This window comes from Camellia sinensis, chromosome 7 (assembly GCF_055761805.1).
Source record: "Camellia sinensis isolate YWXY chromosome 7, ASM5576180v1, whole genome shotgun sequence".
Classification (NCBI taxonomy): Eukaryota; Viridiplantae; Streptophyta; class Magnoliopsida; order Ericales; family Theaceae; genus Camellia; species Camellia sinensis.
The window spans coordinates 113998046-114017934 of record NC_138967.1 but is presented as its reverse complement, the minus strand read 5'-3'; the positions used below and the strand labels follow the sequence as shown (position 1 = coordinate 114017934).

General features: G+C 33.1%; 1 protein-coding gene and 1 long non-coding RNA gene across 2 annotated transcripts; one reads left to right on the top strand and one right to left on the bottom strand.

The window, feature by feature from the left end:
• The first annotated feature begins 3062 nt into the window (after positions 1-3062).
• LOC114317772 (vesicle-associated protein 4-1) lies at positions 3063-10724 on the top strand. The gene is made up of 4 exons (XM_082881027.1): positions 3063-3336; positions 4098-4168; positions 9491-9572; positions 10561-10724. The coding sequence occupies exons 1-4, from the start codon at positions 3063-3065 to the stop codon at positions 10722-10724; spliced, it is 591 nt and encodes a 196-aa protein (XP_082737153.1).
• LOC145795271 (uncharacterized) lies at positions 4700-8670 on the bottom strand. Its single transcript, XR_014335882.1, has 6 exons — positions 8396-8670; positions 8143-8216; positions 6707-6840; positions 6493-6556; positions 6137-6285; positions 4700-5028 (listed from the first exon to the last, which is right to left on the bottom strand). It is a non-coding gene; the product is annotated as an uncharacterized LOC145795271 (long non-coding RNA).
• Positions 10725-19889: the final 9165 nt, after the last annotated feature.

Genomic DNA, 19889 nt, shown 5'->3' with positions numbered 1-19889 from the left:
AAAAAATCTTAAAAAACATAATTTATATATTAAAAAAAATTAAAACAAATATAAATATCTATAATTATCCCGTGCATAGCACGGGTGATAAGCTAATTTTTAATAATTTATAAGGGAATTTTTTTTGATTTCATAAAAAAGTTGAGGAGGAAGGGAGGCTACGTCATTTCAGGGCTAGGGAAAGTATTACACAATATCGCCGATCAACAAAGGATTGTCGGCAACGGGACTCGAACCTAATGGGAGAAGGGAGCAAGCCTTACCAACTGAACCAACCCTTGTTGGTAATTTATAAGGGAATTGAATGCAGATGAAAGATGAAAAAAAAAATTATCAATTTTGGGAAGTGGATTTTTATGTAGGTTTTTTTAGTTGTAGGATATTATTAGAGAACACTTTTTTGTGTTTGGAAAGATATTTGGGTTTTTTTTGTGGTTGGATGTGATGTTTATGAGAAAAAAAAATGAAATGATTATGGGGTTGGATGTGATAGTTTGTTTGAATTTTTTTTTTTTTTTTTTAATTTTGCAAAAAATTTGTCTTTTAGTGGAAAAAATAAAAAAAAAACCCAAAACACAAACTTCCCAAATATATAAATTCCTTGAAAAGTCCAACACATATGATTATTATTAAAATATTAAACTTTAATATAATATAAAAAAGGAAAAAAAAACATTTAAATTTTTTTTAAAAAAAGACATGTAAAAATCGCAATTCACATATATTGATAATTGTAAATATATTAAGGAAAATGGGATTTCTAAATCCCAAGCGAGTTCCAATCTCTCAATCTTAATTTTCTAAATTTTTGATTTAAAAAAAAAAAACTTCAACATTTATTAATTTGATTAAAATCTCCTAAACAGCATTTATTAACTTTTTCCAATCCATATGCCTGCATTTATTGATTTGGTCAAAATCCCTAATTAACATTTAAAATCCTCTCATACAAATAATTATAGATACAGCCCGTGCATAATTACTGCAGTAACTTTTTTAATTTCTCTTGTACATTATGGTTAATGATAAGATTGTTAAATTATTTTTATAAAAAATCTTACAAAACATAATTTATATATTAAAAAAAATTAAAATAAATATAAATATCTATAATTATCCCGTGCATAGTACGCGTGATAGGCTAGTTAAAGTGTTATTATGAGGGTAAGACTTGAGAGTTGGAAGAAGTTAATAAAATACTAAGATTTTTTTTTTTTAAATAAAAAATCCAAAAATTTAGATTGAGAGATTTGAGCTCCCACAAGGCTTGGGTTAAAAACTCTCTTTTAGTTAATATATAGTACTAGCCTATCACCCATGCTATGCATGGGATAATTATAGATATTTATATTTATTTTAGATTTTTTTTAATATATAAATTATATTTTTTAAGATTTTTTATAAAAATAATTTAACAATCTTATTACTAACCATAGTGTATGGGAGAAGTTAAAAAGGGTACTGCAGTAACTATACACAGATTGTATCTATAATTATTTGTTTGAGGGGATTTTAAATGCTGATGAGGGGATTTTGACCAAATCAATAAATGCAGGTGGAAAGAAAAAAATTAATAAATGCTGATCAGGGGATTTTGACCAAATCAATAAATGTTGAATTTTTTTTAAATAAAAAATTTAGAAATTTCAGATTGGGATATTGAAGCTCCCATAGTCTTTGATAATAATCATATGTGTCGGACTTTTCAATAAATTTTTTTTATGTTTGTTCTTAATACATTAAAGTGTTATTATGAGGGATAATAATCATATGTGTTGAGACTTTTCAAGGAATTCATATGTGTTGGATTTCAAAGAATTTTTTTTATGCTTGTTCTTAATGCATTAAAGTGTTATTATGAGGGTAAGACTTAAGAGTTGGGAGAAGTTAATAAATACTAATATTTAAAAAAAAAATCAAAAAATCAAAAAATTTAGATTGAGAGATTATAACTCACACAAGGGTTGGGGTTAAAAACTCTTTTTTGCTTAATATATAGTATAGAAGTATAGATAGATAGGTATGTTGGACTTTTTAAGGAATTTTTTTTATACTTGTTCTTAATGCATTAAAGTGTTATTATGAGGGTAAGACTTGAGAGTTGGGAGAAGTTAATAAATGCTAAGATTTTTTTTTTAAAATAAAAAAATCAAGAAATTTAGATTGGGAGATTAGAGCTCCCACAAGGCTTGGGGTTAAAACCCCCATTTTGTTTAATATATAGTATAGAAGTATAGATAGATAGATGTGTTGGACTTTTTAAGAATTTTTTTTTAGGCTTGTTCTTAATGCATTGAAGTGTTGGGGGTTGGAAGGAGTTAACAAATGCTAAGTTTTTTTTTTTTTTTTTTTTAAATCAATAAATTTAGATTGGGATATTGAAACACCCACAAGCCTTGGGGGTTAGAAACCTCTTTTTCTTTAATATATGCTAGCATATCACCCGTGCTATGCAAGGTTTGTGTTTACAATTATCTATATATGTGAATTGCGATTTTTAAATGTCTTTTTATTTTTTATTTTAAAAATGCCTTCTTTTTTTTTCTGTTTTTTATAATATATTAAAGTTTAATATTTTGATAATAATCATATGTGTTAGACTTTTCAAGGAATTAAATATTTTTTTTATTATATTATATTAAAGTTTAATATTTTGATAATAATCATATGTGTTGCACTTTTCAAATTTTTTTTTTTTATACTTGTTCTTAATGTATTAAAGTGTTATTATGAGGTATAATAATCATATGTGTTAGGACTTTTCAAGAAATTCGTATGTGTTGGATTTTAAAGAATTTTTTTCATGCCTGTTCTTAATGCATTAAAGTGTTATTATGAGGGTAAGATTTGGGATTGAGAGAAGTTAATAAATGCTAAGATTTTTTTTTTTTTAATTAAAAAATTAAAAAATTTAGATTGGGAGATTGAAACTCCCACAAAGCTTAGGGTTAAAAACCCTCTTTTACTTAGATAGATATATATTTGCAAAAAATAATTTAAAAAATGATTTGAAACCGTTCTTTGCTGGCTGAGAAGTGGGGTCAGATTGATTCGAACAGAAAATGGACCTGAATGAAGATGAAAAGAAGAAGAAGAAGAAAGAGAAAGAGAAGGTTTGGAATTTCTGTAACATGCCGTTTTGGCAATCCAACAGTACTGGTTCTTCTTTGTCTTCTTCTTCATCTTCGAATAGAGTTTATCGGCAGAGCCAAGTTGTGGGTCAGATAACTACCAGCGTTGGTTCATACTCCAACAAAATCTCGTCTATGGTGATGTCTCTTCTTCCTGCTAGACGCAGACTCTGTCTCGATCCACCTAACAAACTCTACTTTCCCTGTACGTTCTACACTCCTTCACACACAATCTATATCCATATATATGTATATATATATTCTATAGATGCATGAGCTTTGTTATGTATACATTTTATTTTTTTATCCTGGGGTTTTCAGTTTCATAATTTGGGTGATCAAACCAATTTTGGCTGTATTTGTACATATATGTATGTATCTTGATATATATACATATACTTAGTTATTTTGAATGTGAGCTTTTCTTTCTATTGTATGAATTTTTTTATTTTTATTTTTTTTGATAAATTGTTGTTGACATTTGGTAGAATTGAGAGTTTCTAATTGGGTTAAGGCCTATTTTGATAACTAGGAAAAAGCCGACTTATTGACTTATTTGAATCACATCACTTTTCTATTTTTTTGCACTTTTTTTTAAAAAAAAAAAAAAAAAAAAACTAACTAATAAGCGGGCTTTTTTCCTAATTCCCAAGACACTAACTAAATTCTTATGCCACTGGTTTAGTTTTTCTTTAATCTGTTTATTAATTTTAGTTGCTTTGATCAATGTGGATCACTGGGTTGTTGTTTTTTGTTTTTGTTTGTCTTTTTTTTTTCAGTTTTACTCTTGAAAATTGATTGGGAATGTGTTGTTCAGTATCTTTTTTCTATTATTTTTGTCTGGGGTTTATGTTTTTTTATGAGGAAGAGTAGTTTTCAAAAATGTCCCTAAAGATATCTGATTTCTTTGCAAATTGTTATGTACATGACTAACTATTTTTTGGACTTTTATTTTTTTTTGGCAAGATGAACCTGGTAAACAGGTCAAGAGCGCAATTTTGATAAAAAACACAAGCAAGTCTTGTGTAGCTTTCAAGGTATGGAATTTATGCCTTTGTCCATTAGCTGTTCATGTTCTTTTGTTGCTTGATGTTAATATTTGGCTTGTGTTAGCTATTGTCATTCATGTTATTACCCAGATTATAAGTTCGGTTATGACTGTTATTGGCAAGCCATTGGCAAAAGTGTGTCGGGAAAGACTTTTACTGACAAATATATCATTGTGTCAGCAAAAGTAACATCTTTAGCGACAAACATTTAGTCGGTAAAAGCCTTCATTTATTGTCACCAATTTACCATTGTGTTGGCAAAAATGGCTCAAATAAGATTATTGTGTGACACTTTGCCGACCCGAATTTGCATCGGCAAAAATAATACTTTTGGCAACTCAATATGAGTTTGCAAAAGTAGGCTTTTGGCAACAAATAGGCTTCATCAGCAAAAAATTTAGTTGTTTTCAAAAAAATAATTTGTTATTTGGGATAGCAAAAATTACACCATCACAAATAAAAAATTACTTTTCAATAAGAAATATTTATTGTTCAATAGTAATAAATTACATCCGCATACATCAATGCATTGATATTAAAAAAACTCTAATTATATAAGTGACAACAATAGATCACATGTGTTCTTACAATTCAAAATTTAAGTCTATACACAGTAATACTTACAAGAGAAACCAAGTAATAAAAATAAAATCAAGTCAATCCCAATTAAAACGATGTATTTATTACATTGGCCTTAGTGTAACCTATAGATGTTTCTATAACTGTCGAATAACCATGGCAATTAGCATTTCTAAGGTTAATGAGGCAAGAGATGTTTCTTCTAGTAACTTTTTTTCCTTCTTTGAACAACCAAACCATTTCAATATAACGTGTTACTTCACGACAATCTGAAATACAAAACATAAAGAAGTTATGAGTTTCAATTCTAAGTGGTTTTGCAAATATCTCTAACATGTAGTCTGTTGTTTTCATGAATTGTTCATGATGTATAACCATCGTGACCATAGGATTAGAAGCAAACACCATTCCAAAATTACTTGTTCATGATAGTATTAAAATCTTGAATCAGTATAACAGTGGCGTTGGAGCACATTCCAAAGCCAACCATGTAACGAAAATGACTCTTAACGTACTCTACTGAGAGATTTCCCAACTACTTTCTTCTCAACATATCATCAATCAGGATCCTCTTTGGGGAATTCTAGCATAACTATCAATCAAAATCAACCAAATTCTAATCATATACTAGTGGCCCAGCAATCAGTTTCAGCACTAATCATGCAATATAAATGAATAATAGTTCCAAGCAATAAAAGAGGAACATACAAGCTTAGAGAATTTACCTTGGGTGTAAACTATTGCAAAATCACACAAGAAATCTGAAGAGATCTTAAACACAAGCAAAATTAGAGCCTAAGTCAAAGCCTAAGCTGCAGCCGACTACACTACTCAAAGAACAAGTGCAGCACATGACACAAGTACAGTCTCAGCATTTGCCTGTTAAATCTTGTGCATCACAGGACTGTAACAATATCAAGATGGATTGTTACAGTGGGATTAGTTGTGGTGGTTAGAATAATTTAAGACATTTTGTACAAGAAAACTAAAATAAAAATAAGAGATCAAGAAAGTGATTGTACATCATTTTTTTTTTTTAATATTTGAACTGGCTATAAAAATAAGAAATTGTAAAACTAATCTGATTTGATAGAGATAACAACAAAAATTGATTTCAATAATCAAATGCAAAAAATAAAATAAATAAATCATCACATTTCTTTTTTCACCACCTAACATGTAGACACAAAACAGAACATATGATTTTAAACCTAATTAGAAATGCACTTGATAGATAAGAAAAATGAAAACAAAAGTTTAATCGTGACAATCAAATGCACAAATCATATAAACAAACCAAAGTTTGAGTAGAAAAAGCAGTAATATGTTGCATAACAGAGGTAAATAATCATTACAATCAAATAGTCTTTAACTTACAGTTAAACCAGTACGAATATAATCTGCTATGCTTTCATTAAGCTTTGGCAATTATCTGTTGTTCTAGTCCAGAACAAGAGGTGAATCCAGAAAATATGGACCTATTTCCCCTCAAACTTCATCTGGAATCTTAGATAACCTCCGTGTCTCTTTATTCATCATCACCCAGACAGTGCACCAAGCAAAGTCATCACAATAATAAATAATAATAAAAAGTCTGGTCGGTCAATAAGTAATTAATTTAATTTTTAGAATATGTTATTGTTAACACACCAAAAATCCATGACTTACCATGCTCCTGGGGATATCTACCTAATCTAAAACATATCTTCACCAAAAACTAAAAAATTTCTTACCTGAACAGAAAGAAATCCAATCCACGAGGAAACCCAAAAGACAAATCACAATAACCACACAACCCTTCAAAAGGGAAAAAGAAAAAGAAAAGTAAATACATCAAGTACAATAGTAACACAACAACTCATCAGCAAAAAAATATAAGCCAACAAACTAAATCATGAGCAAAAAAATATAAACCAAAAAATGTACTATAAAATGAAAATAGCGAACCTCGATAGACCCCTTGTAGAAGATAAACTGCTTTGTATTCAATCCTTAAGAGACAAAGTTTCAATTCCAAACGCAGAAAGTCAACATCCGTAGAAGAAAGATTAACTATAAAGTTCTGAAGTCCGGCTGATCCACTTAAATCAAACAAGGAAAAAAGATAGACAAAGGTAAGCAGTCAAATAAAACGAAAATGAGAAGAAAATATGAGTGAAAGAAACATAGTATTCAAAGTAATCGTAAAAATCGGTAAAAAAAAATTAAATTAAATTAAATTATTAAAACCAACATCTGTAGAAGAGGATATCAACTTTATTGATTCTAACTCCAATTGAACTGCTGGAAACATAGGAGAAAGGAAAAACATAGAGAAAATAAACAATGAAATTAAAGAAAAGCCAAAAGAAAATAGAAGAATATAAATCGTTAATTCATAGAAGAAGAAAAAATCCCAACTCAACTTGTGCCTTTGCTGGAAAACACACAATAGAAGAAAACATGGAGAAGGTGAGCAAGGAAAACAAAAAAGACCCACCAAAAAACTGAGGAAGAAGAGATAGAGATGAAAAACAATCGTCATAATAATAATACATTAAACAGAGGCATTATTACACTGCACTATTGACATTATTAAAACATATAATAAAAAAGGAAAATGCACACATGAATGATAATAAGCTTTTTATAGAAACTAATTCAAAAACATCCCTATGAAATAAATAAACCAGTAAAAGCAGTGGAATAAAAAAAAAATATTATACAAAATACAAACAATAGCAAACATGATCAACCAAAATGATGAATTAAACCTTATAAAACCAATATGAGAATTAAATCATGAGAAATCAAAACCCCTTTTAATACCAAACCATTAGGCCTAATAGATGAAGAGAATCCAAAACTCACAAGTTTTCTTTTAAAACAAAATTAATTGAGACCATATAAACTATAATAAGCTCAGACTGCAGAATAAAACTCCATAACATCAGAGAAAGAAAGAAAAGAATAAAAAATATGTGATGGAGAAACAAAAAATCAAGAATTATTACGTGTAAAGAACAAAAAAACAATTCTTGATAATTACTTCACGATGAGACGTGATGATATAGATGGATCGAAATAGAGAGACTATTATTTTGACAATCAGGTTTCAATTTCTCCAACTTAGATTCATAGTCTTCCCAACTCACATTTTAGAAAGTAAAAGAAAAAAAATTCACAACCTAAAATAGTACCCTAATTTTTGAGCTCCTCAATAAAATTCCTGATTTTTCAATGAAAATCCTCAAATCAAAACCCTAGTTTTCTATCATAAAATAGAAATCAAAATCACAATAAATTATTAATGTTACCCAAAGAACCAAAAACAATGTGTGAATAAACTCAATCAACCAACTGAAAAAGGGAAAAAAAAACAAACATAAGAGAAGAAAACCAACCCTGACAAAATCATCAACAATGTGTACAGAGGCAAAAATCCATCTTAACGAATCTGAGGTAGGATCAATCTGATCTGAAAACAAAGACAAAATAAAAAATAAATAAATAAAAAGAAATCAGACATAAATCAACAAATTCTATAGAAAAGCTTGATAATAAGCTATTTATAAAAGTACAAGAAGAAATACTAGAACCAAAATTTATGAAACAGCCAAAACCCCATGAATGCAAACTGAACAAAATCAATATAACCTGAAATTTCAAATTTTTGGGTAACCTATTGAACTCATTAAGCAATATCCGATGCCGAAGTTAATGGCGGTGAACCTATTGAGAAGTTGACGGTGGTGAACCCATGGTGAAGCCATATATCGACAGAGAAGAGAGAGCAAAAGAGTTAATTTTTTTTAATTTTTTTAGGAAACAAAGCAGTTCAATTAAGGGGAGAGAAGAGGAAAATAGAAAGATAAGGAAAAGAAACAGATGGCAGAATAGCAACCATTTCTTCTTTTAGTGATTTTCCATTACTAACCCCACCAAAGGATCGAGAAGGGCAAATAAGACTTTTTATCACGATGAGAACACTCACCAAAGGATCGAGAAGGGCAAATAAGACTTTTTATCACGATGAGAACACTCACCCGAGGTCCGAAAACACTGTTCGTTTCTCATTGATGCTTTATATTGTATAGATAGAAACCTACAACAACCCAATGCATGTTTGTCGATAAAAACTTCAACCTTTGCCGACGTGCCATCGACGTCGTCGTAACCCTTATACTAATAGCAAAGGACTGTTTCGTCGCTGAAACTCATTGATCATTGCTAAAACTTTCCTCATGTTGGAATGCTAATTTTTTTTAGGCGCCTAATTTATATTTGATTTTTTAGCAACGACTTGTTGATCGCGTTGCTAATGTTAACCTTTTTAGCGATGAAAATGATTTTTGCGTCGCAGAAAGAATCTTTTAGCTACGTAATTTTGATAGTGTCGCCAAAAGTAGTCACTAAAACTACAATTTCTTGTAGTGTAGTTTCTTAAATTTTGATTCAAATTAAGTTATACACCCCTCATCCATATGAGATTTTCATACATTTGGTTAGCCATCCTAAGCAGTTAGCCAGACAGTTTAATTGTTCCAAATTATTTGTCTTTAAATGAAAATGATATCCACGTGCTTACGTATCTGTCCTTGTTTGTAAATTTTTTGTTACTATGGGTTTATAAATAAATCCTTAAATTATATAGTGTTATGCCACCTGTTTGTAATCTTTTGTTTTCAATAATCACCATAAGTTTGTTGTCATTCAAATCATCCAACTGGTAACAGGTTGTTATTGTTTCAGTTTCAAACAAATGCACCGAAGAGTTGTTACATGTGTCCTCCCGGAGGTATTATTGCTCCTGGTGAAAGTCTTATTGCAACTGGTAACATCATCTTTCTTTTTTCTTTTTTTTTTTGATCAGCAAGAAGAAATCTTTATTGATGAAATCATAAAAAAGAGTACATTAATAAAGAAGAGCTCGGAGCTACATTAAGCTCGGAGCTCCAGTTGGAGAGAATCCAACACAGAGGAAAACCAAAGAAACAGAAACAGAATACACACCATGAGAGTAATCTAGCAGCATACACCAAAAAAAGCAGATTGCACACCCCAACAGGTTGCCCACCATTCAGCACCCAAATCTGAAACAAAACCAAGCTAAACCTGCAAGCTGACCATCTAAATTGCAGCTGACCATCAAAATTGCAGCAAACAAACCTTCATCTCCAAACCTTAGCATCACAAAAACTTCAGATAGCTGAATCAGCAAGACTAGCAACAAAACACTCTGAGAGCCACCTAAACAGCAGAGGAGTTTTCTACAGATCAATAAGTAGCAATGGTTAAAATAACTGAATTCCTATAGAGTAAGTAGAGCACACATCAACTTCCATCAAATCCAACCAACACCAGAACATGGAGACTAAACTGCATAACTAATGACAAGCACATTCTAGCTGCATAACCAGAGGCAGAACTTCCTTTACATTTCTTCTCTTTCTCTCTCTCTCTCCTTGAAAAAATTTCTGATTCTGCATCCATTGATATAATTTAGGCCTCGTTTGGGAATAAGCTTTTGTAGTAACTTTTTGACTTTTTGACTAAAATATGATGTTAAAAAAAATAGTATGTTTGGGATAACTTTTTATTTTTTATGAAAAGATGTGCAAAAAGTATAGAGAAAATAGAATCTTTGATTTTTTTGTATAAGTTGTTGTCTTTTTGGTTTTTTTAGTGATTTTTGACTTTTTCGGTAAAATCACCACTTGCCAAACAAGGCCTTAGTGTCTAATTTTTACATCCAGCCAAAAGAAACATACTTTAGTCTTTACATTTCTTCTCCTCACCCAAATTTGTATACTTAATAACAGTATTCAAGTTTGTGGAGCAGCCGGAGAACAATGGGAAACAAATAGGTCAAAGGTGCAGGGTTAAGTTCAAACTTATGAGCTTAAAAGTGAAAGGAGATATGAATTACATACCAGAGCTGGTAAATTTTGCAGTCATTTTTGGTAAACATTTACTATTGATTTGAATGATTTGGTTGACATGTACGTGGAATCTGTTGAACTTAATGGTTTCATGGTGGGTTGGTTTCTTGTTTACAAAGTCCTAAGCAATAGTTCCTATACTGTCTTGTCATGAACTAGAATTAGAACAGCTATTTTGGGCGCCGATAACACTTTTGACTTGTATTAAAATGTTTTGGCTAATAGAGGGATTGGTAGCTTGGAGGATTAAAAGGATAACTATTACTTTCCAAGTGGTTGTTTTTGCATTAATTGCTACTTCATCATTCTTATTGATTAGCATTCCCATTGTATTGGCTTCTCTTGATGATTGGCAAATAGCGAAATTGTTGTATTTTTTAGTACATTCTCATGGATTGGATTAGTTTCTCTGGTGGGTATCCTTAATTCTATCATCTCTTGAACCTATCCATTCCAACTCCAAGAAGGAAATGACTGCCTAGATTATTTTTGGCTGTCAGACGCATTAAAAATAAATATAAGTCCTCCAAATGCAAATTAAGAAAACAAAAAAAATCAAAGGAGGGTCAAACTTTTTAAATGAAAAAAGGAAAATTAAATAATTTGAACGGTTTTGAAGGGTCTATGTGGGGCTTCTCGCTAGCTAATTATTGTAGGTATGGCTTTGTCCCCGACAAATTGAGTCCATGCTTGAATGTCTATTCAATTTCTTATTGATTCCCAATCAGTTTTGAGGCAAAAATGACCCACTACTATTGTTTTTCATATCTTGTCCCAAGAGCATAAATAAATGCACAGATGAATGGGTGTTTGTTTTTTCGTATTGAGGAATGAAGTGCCCTTCCCCGACTTTGTCATTGCGAGACTAGCCCTTGTTGCACTTACTTCATCCTTGTGTTGATATTGAAAATCATATTTTTGAGATTAACAAGGGTCGTTCTTTTTTGAGTGAAATAGAAAGTTCTATTTTCAGTTAACAAAATTATAGTTATCTAAATAATGGATCTATTAGTGACGACAATCCTTACTATGATTGGCATATGTATAATAAAGCATGAATGCCTGGGGGTATTCCTGTGTATGAGAAAATAGTAATGGAGAAGGTATTAATTGAAATGGGATTTGTTTTGGCTAGAGCGCATAAATCCACTATATATTTGACACGGGTTCGCCATAAAGCTGAAACTATGACAAATCACCCTCCTTGCAGTTAATGTAATGGCTTTGGGCTTGTCCCGCTCTGATAGTGTAATGGGCAGTATGTACAAGGCCTAAGCATGAATTCACCATTGTATGTATGAATCAATAGTACAAATAAATCTAAAATCTGATTTACGTTTACGAAGTTCAAATGATTTGCAATGTTGAAGATAGATCTTTTTTTCTTTTCTTTTTTTTTTGATTGGCAAAATAAGTCTTTATTGATGGAAATATACAAAGTATGATAGAGTACATCAATAAAGACGAGTTTGGAGCTAGCTCAAGCTCAAAGCTCCAATTGGTGAGAAACCAACAAAAAGAGAAAAACAAAAAACCAGAAGCATAAACAACCAAATTACAGCCACAACAGAGCAAACCATTAGCAAACCAACCATTAGCAGTCAGCATAGCAGTAGATTTCAACCATTAGCAAACAGCATGGTAATCACCAAGACTAACATTAGAACAGGTCACCATGACTAACAGATCAGAATTGTTTAACCCTCACATAATTTTATTAGTCACCAAATCACCAAGACAAAACAGCTTTTTCCCAAGACTAAGCAACAGGATACCAGATTATCAAAACAAAGCAGACCATCAGATAACCATCAGATACCAAATTACCAGGCTACCAGATTACCATCAGATAAATCAACCTTCACACCCTTGATCAATTCTGTCATATCCAGTCTTCCTGTGTACTACCTCTCTTTATTTAAGATGCCCGAAGGTGTTGCTAGAGAAATAGAGAAGATTGAGGCTAAGTTTATGTGGATGGCAATAATCTAAAGAGGAAAGTTCATCTAGTGAAATGGGTGGAGGTAACAAAGAATGTCAATCAAGGGGGTCTGGGCATAAGAAGGATTAGAGATGTGAATACTTGTTTACTACTCAAATGGTGGTGGAAATTTGGGAATCAAGCCAATGCACTCTGGAGAAGGGCTATCTGTAGTAAGTATAAAATTGACAAAAATTGTTGGCATCCTCCACTGAGATCCCATTATAAGCGTTCTAGATTGTGGTCTGACATTATCTCCATTGGGGCCTATAGCAGGAATACCTTCAATTTCTACTTGGATAATTGTCTACTTAAAGTGACATAGTTAGGATATTTGAATTGAGGTAATTTAAAATGCATAAATGGAACCCTTTACAACTCTAATGGACATGGTCCAAAGTCCTTGGTTCTAAATTTAAGATTGTACAAGTTGAAGCAAATGCACAACAATCAACTTTTAATATAAATCTCACTAGACCAAAATGCAGGCTTAAACTGTTGTGCTGGTAAATTCTACATTGTCTTTAATTTAGCAACAAATCCTATGATTTGAATTTTGACTAAAAGAGTGTTAAATTTTTTTAATTTTCCTCCTTTTTTTGTTTTTTTTAAACATTGAAGAGGTAGTAATTTAGGAAGTGGGATGCTGCTGCGCGGCAAAATGGGCTTATTTCGGGGCCCATTTTGATAATCCAAACCGTATACATTTTAGAATACAGCAAGTAGAGCATGCCTACAAAAAATCAAGTTAATCAGATATCGTTTATCAATCCATCCACTCATATTGTATTCATTTTAATACTTTAAATCACAATTATTATTTATTTTTGTAGATACAAATGTGAGTGTATGAATGGGTAAACGATATCCGATTAACTTGATTTTTTGCAAGCATGTTCTACGATGTATTCTAAAACATGAACGGTTTAGATTATCAAAATGGGACCCGAAATGTGCCCATTTTGTTGCACAGCAGCATCCCCACATCTTACCCGAAAATTTAATAACACTCCAATTAGGCAAAGCCAGCTAGGATTTTTAAAATACTGAAACACTACTTGAGTTATTGCCGAAGGTGGCTTGTTTTTGTTTTTATTGTTGTGTTGTCAAATTTGGTAAATTGTTATCCCATTAATACTCTTTTAACTTAGGACACACATTTGAAGAAATGTTGAAATTTTCTATAAAAAAATTAAAAAAAAAAGAGGGTACTACAGGATTTAGAGATTTTTATTCATGATAATGGAATGAATATTCAATCAAATGCCAGTGACCAAGATGACTTATTTTGGAAAATAGTTTTCCATTTTTCTCTTGTTTGTGAAAGTATGCTCCAATTTGAAAATTCTAATATGTACCATGGACTAAACATATTGGTTTGATTTGGTTTTGTTAGTACACAAACTTGAATTTGTGTTATTGGCAATGGCAAGTCAAAATTGCACATCAATGAACTACTCATTGAGAACATAAGTTCAGAAAGTTAGGACTATTCACTTTAGATGAATGGGTAATGTGGCAATTTACTTGGTATAGGTGCTTGAAAATTAGAGTAGCTAGGGTAGTTGATGCAACCAAGATTTAACAAATTCTAATATTTTAATTTTATTATTTTTGGCATTAGTATACAACTAGGAATCTTATGATTTGCTATAGAATGATCTAGAATTATTAGGTTCCTTATTAGTTTTTTGGTGTTATCAATCTCTTGTTCTCTAACAATTACGTTTAGGCTATTATTAATAATGATGTTAGCCTTGTGACCCATATATTATTAATAATGATGTTAGCCTTGTGATTCATAGCTTCTGATGATTAGTGAAATTTTGAATGATTTACTCTTTCTCTAACTTTGGGTATTTTTTCTATTGATATTGTTGATGTCGTTATTCTTGACATTCTTGGCGAATCAATGGGTTTACAAAAGTATTTTGTTTCTAACATTTGTGTATGAATTGGCAGAGTTAAAATTTTGCTATCTATTCCATCTTTTTACACGCTTCACTGTATTAGTTGATATTAGATCATGCACTTGAGTCTTGATCATGGCTCCAAGAGGATCACTGTTTGGTCATAGTTCCATTGTTCTCGATAGGAGGGACGACTGCAATGGATGGAGGGTGCACTTGATGGCATGGTACAACAAATCGCTACCTTAACCACTGTAAATTAACCTCAAAATGAATGACGAAACCTGCACCCTCTAGAGGATGAGGATGAGGTTGAGGTTGATGTTGAGTAGCCATTCACAAAAAAAATTATTCCAGATCCGATTGTGGATTGGAATTAACCACTAATTTTTATGAACAACCAATTACAGAAAGAAATTATGAAAAGAAGTCCTATAGACATTTGAAGTAGAATTAGTTTAATCTGCTAACCAATATCAATGGTGGATTTAAGTGCCCATGTGATATTGTCAATGACATGTGTTTGAAGGCAATTAATAGCAACAAATATAGCGTTGATGTGGTTTGTTTTACTTCTCATTCCACAATATTCATATATTCCTTAAAGAATGGTTAGGATGAGTCATCGCCGATCTCCACCTTGTAGGATAGAAAGTACTTAAGGTACTTTATGGCTCAGTAGCTTGTGATGATAAACAAAATTTTGAATTATTTACTCTTTTTTTGAATTTTGTATATTCTATGTGAATCAATCATTGTTGATGCCTTTATTCTTGGTATTCATGGTTGATCAACGTTTACCGACAGTTTTGTTTCTGGCATTCGTGTGTGAATCCAAAACCCAACTAAGCCTTGTATCCCAATCAAGTGAGGTTAGCTATTCGCACGCGAATTCACCAACTCAAAATCGTGGTACCTGCTTTATCTTTCTACATGTTTCCCTGCATCTGTATGTCACACATACTATATTCAGATTTTCCATCAAGCATATATAGGGTGAAAATAGGAAATGCACATACCTTTCTTGGCCTTTTGGATAAAATATTACCTAATTTGTCTACAAAGGTTGTAATTACTGTGTATGATTCTTTACTGATAGCAAATATGTTTTTTCCTTTGGTTCTATTAAAATTATGTTGACAAGTTGACGTCATAATTGTTCTATTAAAATTATGTTGAAAAATTGACGTCATAATTGTTCTATTAAAATTATGTTGAAAAGTTTTGGTTTCTTTTGTGAAATCCTTGTAATAATATCTAATTAAATTTTTTGAAAACATTAATTGAAACCTTGAATTATTCTTGACAGCCAATAATTTTCATTTTCTAAAACTCTTTATCGCTGTGAGGTTGTCATTTAAAAGAAGAAAATGAGCTCCTGAAAGCTTTTTTTTTTTCTTTTTTTTTAAAGTATTGGCCAGTTGACAACATGTTAAAACACACAATAATAGGTGTGTGTATCGAATCCCGCACTAGGTGAAGTGGATTGGAGCTTTGAGACTGAAATGGACTATCTAGGAACTAGGGACCTACAAAACAAAGACGCCGTCATAGTTGTCCAGCTGGGTTGGCCGAAAAACCCTTGTGGAAGTGAGTGATCGGAGAAAATGAAGTACTCTCCCTAGGTGTAGAGAGATGAAGAGAAAGAGTGTTCAATGTGTGATTAGAGGAGATGAGTTAGTTCAAGATTAGTTATCTTCAATGTGAAGAGAGTGTTGCTTATACAGAAGACTTTGCTTGTTCTCCAAGATAGGTTCATGGAATTTGGATGCCTCAAGGTTCTCTTTAGCATTGGCCAAGGTAGGGGACCACAAGGTGGTTAACCATGGAGTCATGTGCTCATTAATAGCTTTGTATATAACAAATCACATTCCTTCTGTTAATTGTTTTCATGATCCTAGGAAAGGGGGACCAGCTGAGGTAGCACTCTACACGTGTGCACTAACTACTTCCACGCTTACCCACGGTTCCCTCAAATCAGCTCCGATTACACCTCTGTTCGGCCTTTTATGAAATTAATTTTAAAGATGGGCTAGCCCATCTAGATGACCTTATGTGGGTTCAGTCCGCTTCGGTTCCGTGGATGGGTTCAGCCCATCAGTTCTACCCAACTTAGTATCGTGCCTGAGCTGGCCTATTCCTTAATGTGCTGGGCCTAAGTGCTTGAGAACTTGGAAAGATAATTCGTGTGGAGATGGGCTCAATGGTTTAGCACACATAAGTATCTGCCCATATTGGATGGCCATTTGTGTTTGGACTTAATGGTTTAGACCGGCCCAAGACTTGGATTAGCCCCATTTATATTTTGCCCCTTCAATAAGAGAATAAGATGTGAATTTCTACTTAAAACTCTATGTCAAGTTAGAAGCTTAGAGCACTCAATGCCATGAGGAAAAAATTTATACCAATCTTGATTTAATGTTGGTATCTTGTTATTTCAAAATTCCAAAGCTTCGATGTTGGGTAGTGTTATTTAAGGGCCATTGCATTTTGCAATGGTAAAAGCCTAGAATATATAATGCCAAAGTTTACGTATACATTCAATTACTATTTACCGTTGTTGGTGCGCTACATTTATAAGAGATTAGTTGGGGATCTCCTGGAATGTGCTGTTGTATGACTTCTGATAGTAATCCTGTCATTTTTCTAATTGTTAGCTGTTATTTACTCCTATTAGAATTCTTGTATTCTTGTACACCTAGATTTCTTGGCCCATATATACAGGCTTCTCATATGTTATTGATTGATTGAATATATACAATACATATTATTCTCTCTCTCTCTCTCTCTCTCTCTCTCTATCTCTATCTCTATTATTCTAACATAGTATCAGAGCCTAGGGTTTCTCCTAACCTCCTCTTCTTCTTCATCACATTTTTTTTTCTTTCTTTCCTGTCTAGCAGATTGATTCCTTCTCACGTTGGTTTTTGCATATCTCGTCCTTCTCTATTTCGATGATTGGACTATACCAGCTTCTTTGTCTCTTCAAGACAAAGCCAACACCATCAGAATCGTCTCCATGCGCCACCACACGCACTGCCAAAAAATCCGACATGCGTTGTGCCATTTCCTACGTGCCTCTACGCGCTGCTACTCTTATCTTGCGCTATCTTGCTCCGCGGCCTCATCTGTTAAGGTCAGCCGCGTGTTCTAACGTCATCGTTGATGTCAGCCCTGGTTAACCGTTCGTCGTTGCTAACTTCTTGCTATCATGCGCCGTGTGGACCTCTGCTAACATGCGCTGCGCGTTTCTGACGTCAACCCCCTTTGTTGTGATGTCAGCCCTAGTTTTGGTTCCCCTGCTTGGTCAAACAACTTTGACCAGCCAATTTTTCACCTTTCTGGTCGTGTTTTTGGCTTGTTCGAACCATATCCCACCAGTTTTCGGCCTCATAAATCTGCTGGTGTGTTCTGTTTTGGCAAAATTAGCCTCTCCAAAGCACCTTCTTCTTCTTTTTTTGCCTTGTTTGAGCATTATAGATCGTACCGAGCATATCCACTCTGTTTCTGTTATCCATGATGGGTCAAATTATGTTAGTTGGGCCCAAGCTCTCTCTATCTTCATCAAAGGGAAACGACTTTGGCGGATCATTATTAGTGCTCTTCCCAAACCCACTTAGAAAGAGGATAAGACTGACTCTACATTCGATGACCGTCTTGACGAATAGAAAAGTAAGAATTATCAAATTATCACATGGTTCCGAGCTACATCAGTTCCCTCAATACCGATTCCAGGATGATGATCAAATTGCTTCCCTTGCCAAAGCAATTTAGGATTTCTTAAGGGACCGTTATCAGACCACTGGCTATGTTCATCAATATCAACTGTTGCAGACTCTTCATCACATGTGCTAAGCACCCAGTCAGTTTATCAATGAATTCTTATCCCAGATGTCGTCTATTTGGGACCAGCTAGCTCTTTCTGAGCCTACATGGGCATATTCTGAGATGCACAACTGTTTATTACTTATCGGAATCATCAGCGCCTATTACAGTTCCTTATGGCTCTTCATAGCACTTTTAAGCCCGTGCGTGCTTCATTGCTCCATCGTTTTGCCTTGCCCACTTTAGAGCAAGCCATTACTGAACTATTATCAGAGAAGACTCGTTTTGGGACTCTGAAATCTCAGAATATGAATTCTGTTCTTGCTACACCATCATCACAGAGTTCCTCATATTCACAACCCTCTAGCTCATGCTAGTATTGTCATAACCATGGCCTGCCAGTCACTCATTATTTTGTTCAGTGCTAGGTTTGTGAATGCTTTACTTGCCACAAGATTGCTCCTGGTCATCTCCAACGCAATTGTCCTCGAGCCCCCTCCAATACTTCATGCAGGAAAGGGTATTCTCAAATCTGGCCAAGGTTCTTGCTCTGCTGTTGTTGCCTCTAAGTGTTCTTCTACTCATCACTCCACTAATTCCACTACTGATTTCTTCTCTATGGATGATGTTGAGTCCATCATCCAACAGGTGCTTGCCAAATTCGGTACTCGTCCCTCTATTGCTCTTTTAGTGACTTCAGGTAATTCTCTATGGTATTTCGATTCCGCATGTTGTAATCATATAACTTCTAACTCCACTATTTTTTCTTCTATATCACCATCATCTTCTGTTCCCATCATACACACTATTGATGGTTCTCGTATGACTGTTCGTCACGTTGGTCAAATTTTTGCTTCCACTGTGTCTCTTTCTTATGCTTATCACATTCTTGCTCTTCAATTGAACCTTATCTTTGTTGGTCAGTCATGTAAACTTGGTTTAACCATTACATTTTTTGCTAATGGTTGTTTGGTGCAGGACCCTTAGATGAGGCAAATCCTTGGGATAGGTCATAAGCATGGACGTTTGTTCGAGCTTACCCATCTTCGCATTCCCCACAAATCATTTGTTGTTGCTCCCCACACATTATCTACTGTTGCTTCCATTGCTTCCTCTGCTGCATCAAATTCTGCCATGTCTTCTTTTCGCATTGTCTCTTTTAGTCGTTTGAAAACTTTAGTTTCTAATAGTCAATTAGGTTGTATTCGTCTTGAAGATGTCGATTATTTGTCTTGTTAAAATACTAAACAACATGTTTTATCTTTTAATAATAGTACTTCTATGTCTACTGTTCCTTTTGATCTTATGCATTCAGATATTTAGGGACCTTCCCCCACACCGACCATGGGAAGGTCAAGATATTTTGTTCATGATTTTTCTTGTTATACTAGGTTTTTTCTTCTCAAAAATCGATCTGAACTTAAACTGATTTATTATGATTTCTCTGTCAAGGTCCGCACTCAGCTTTCTCGTACTATTAAAATCTTTCGTTT

Coding starts and splice junctions, on each gene's coding strand:
- LOC114317772 (XM_082881027.1), top strand. CDS start 3,063: ATGGACCTGAATGAAGATGAAAAGAAGAAGAAGAAGAAAGAGAAAGAG. Junction 3,337..4,097: donor TAACAAACTCTACTTTCCCT/GTACGTTCTACA, acceptor TTTTTTGGCAAG/ATGAACCTGGTAAACAGGTC. Junction 4,169..9,490: donor AGTCTTGTGTAGCTTTCAAG/GTATGGAATTTA, acceptor TTATTGTTTCAG/TTTCAAACAAATGCACCGAA.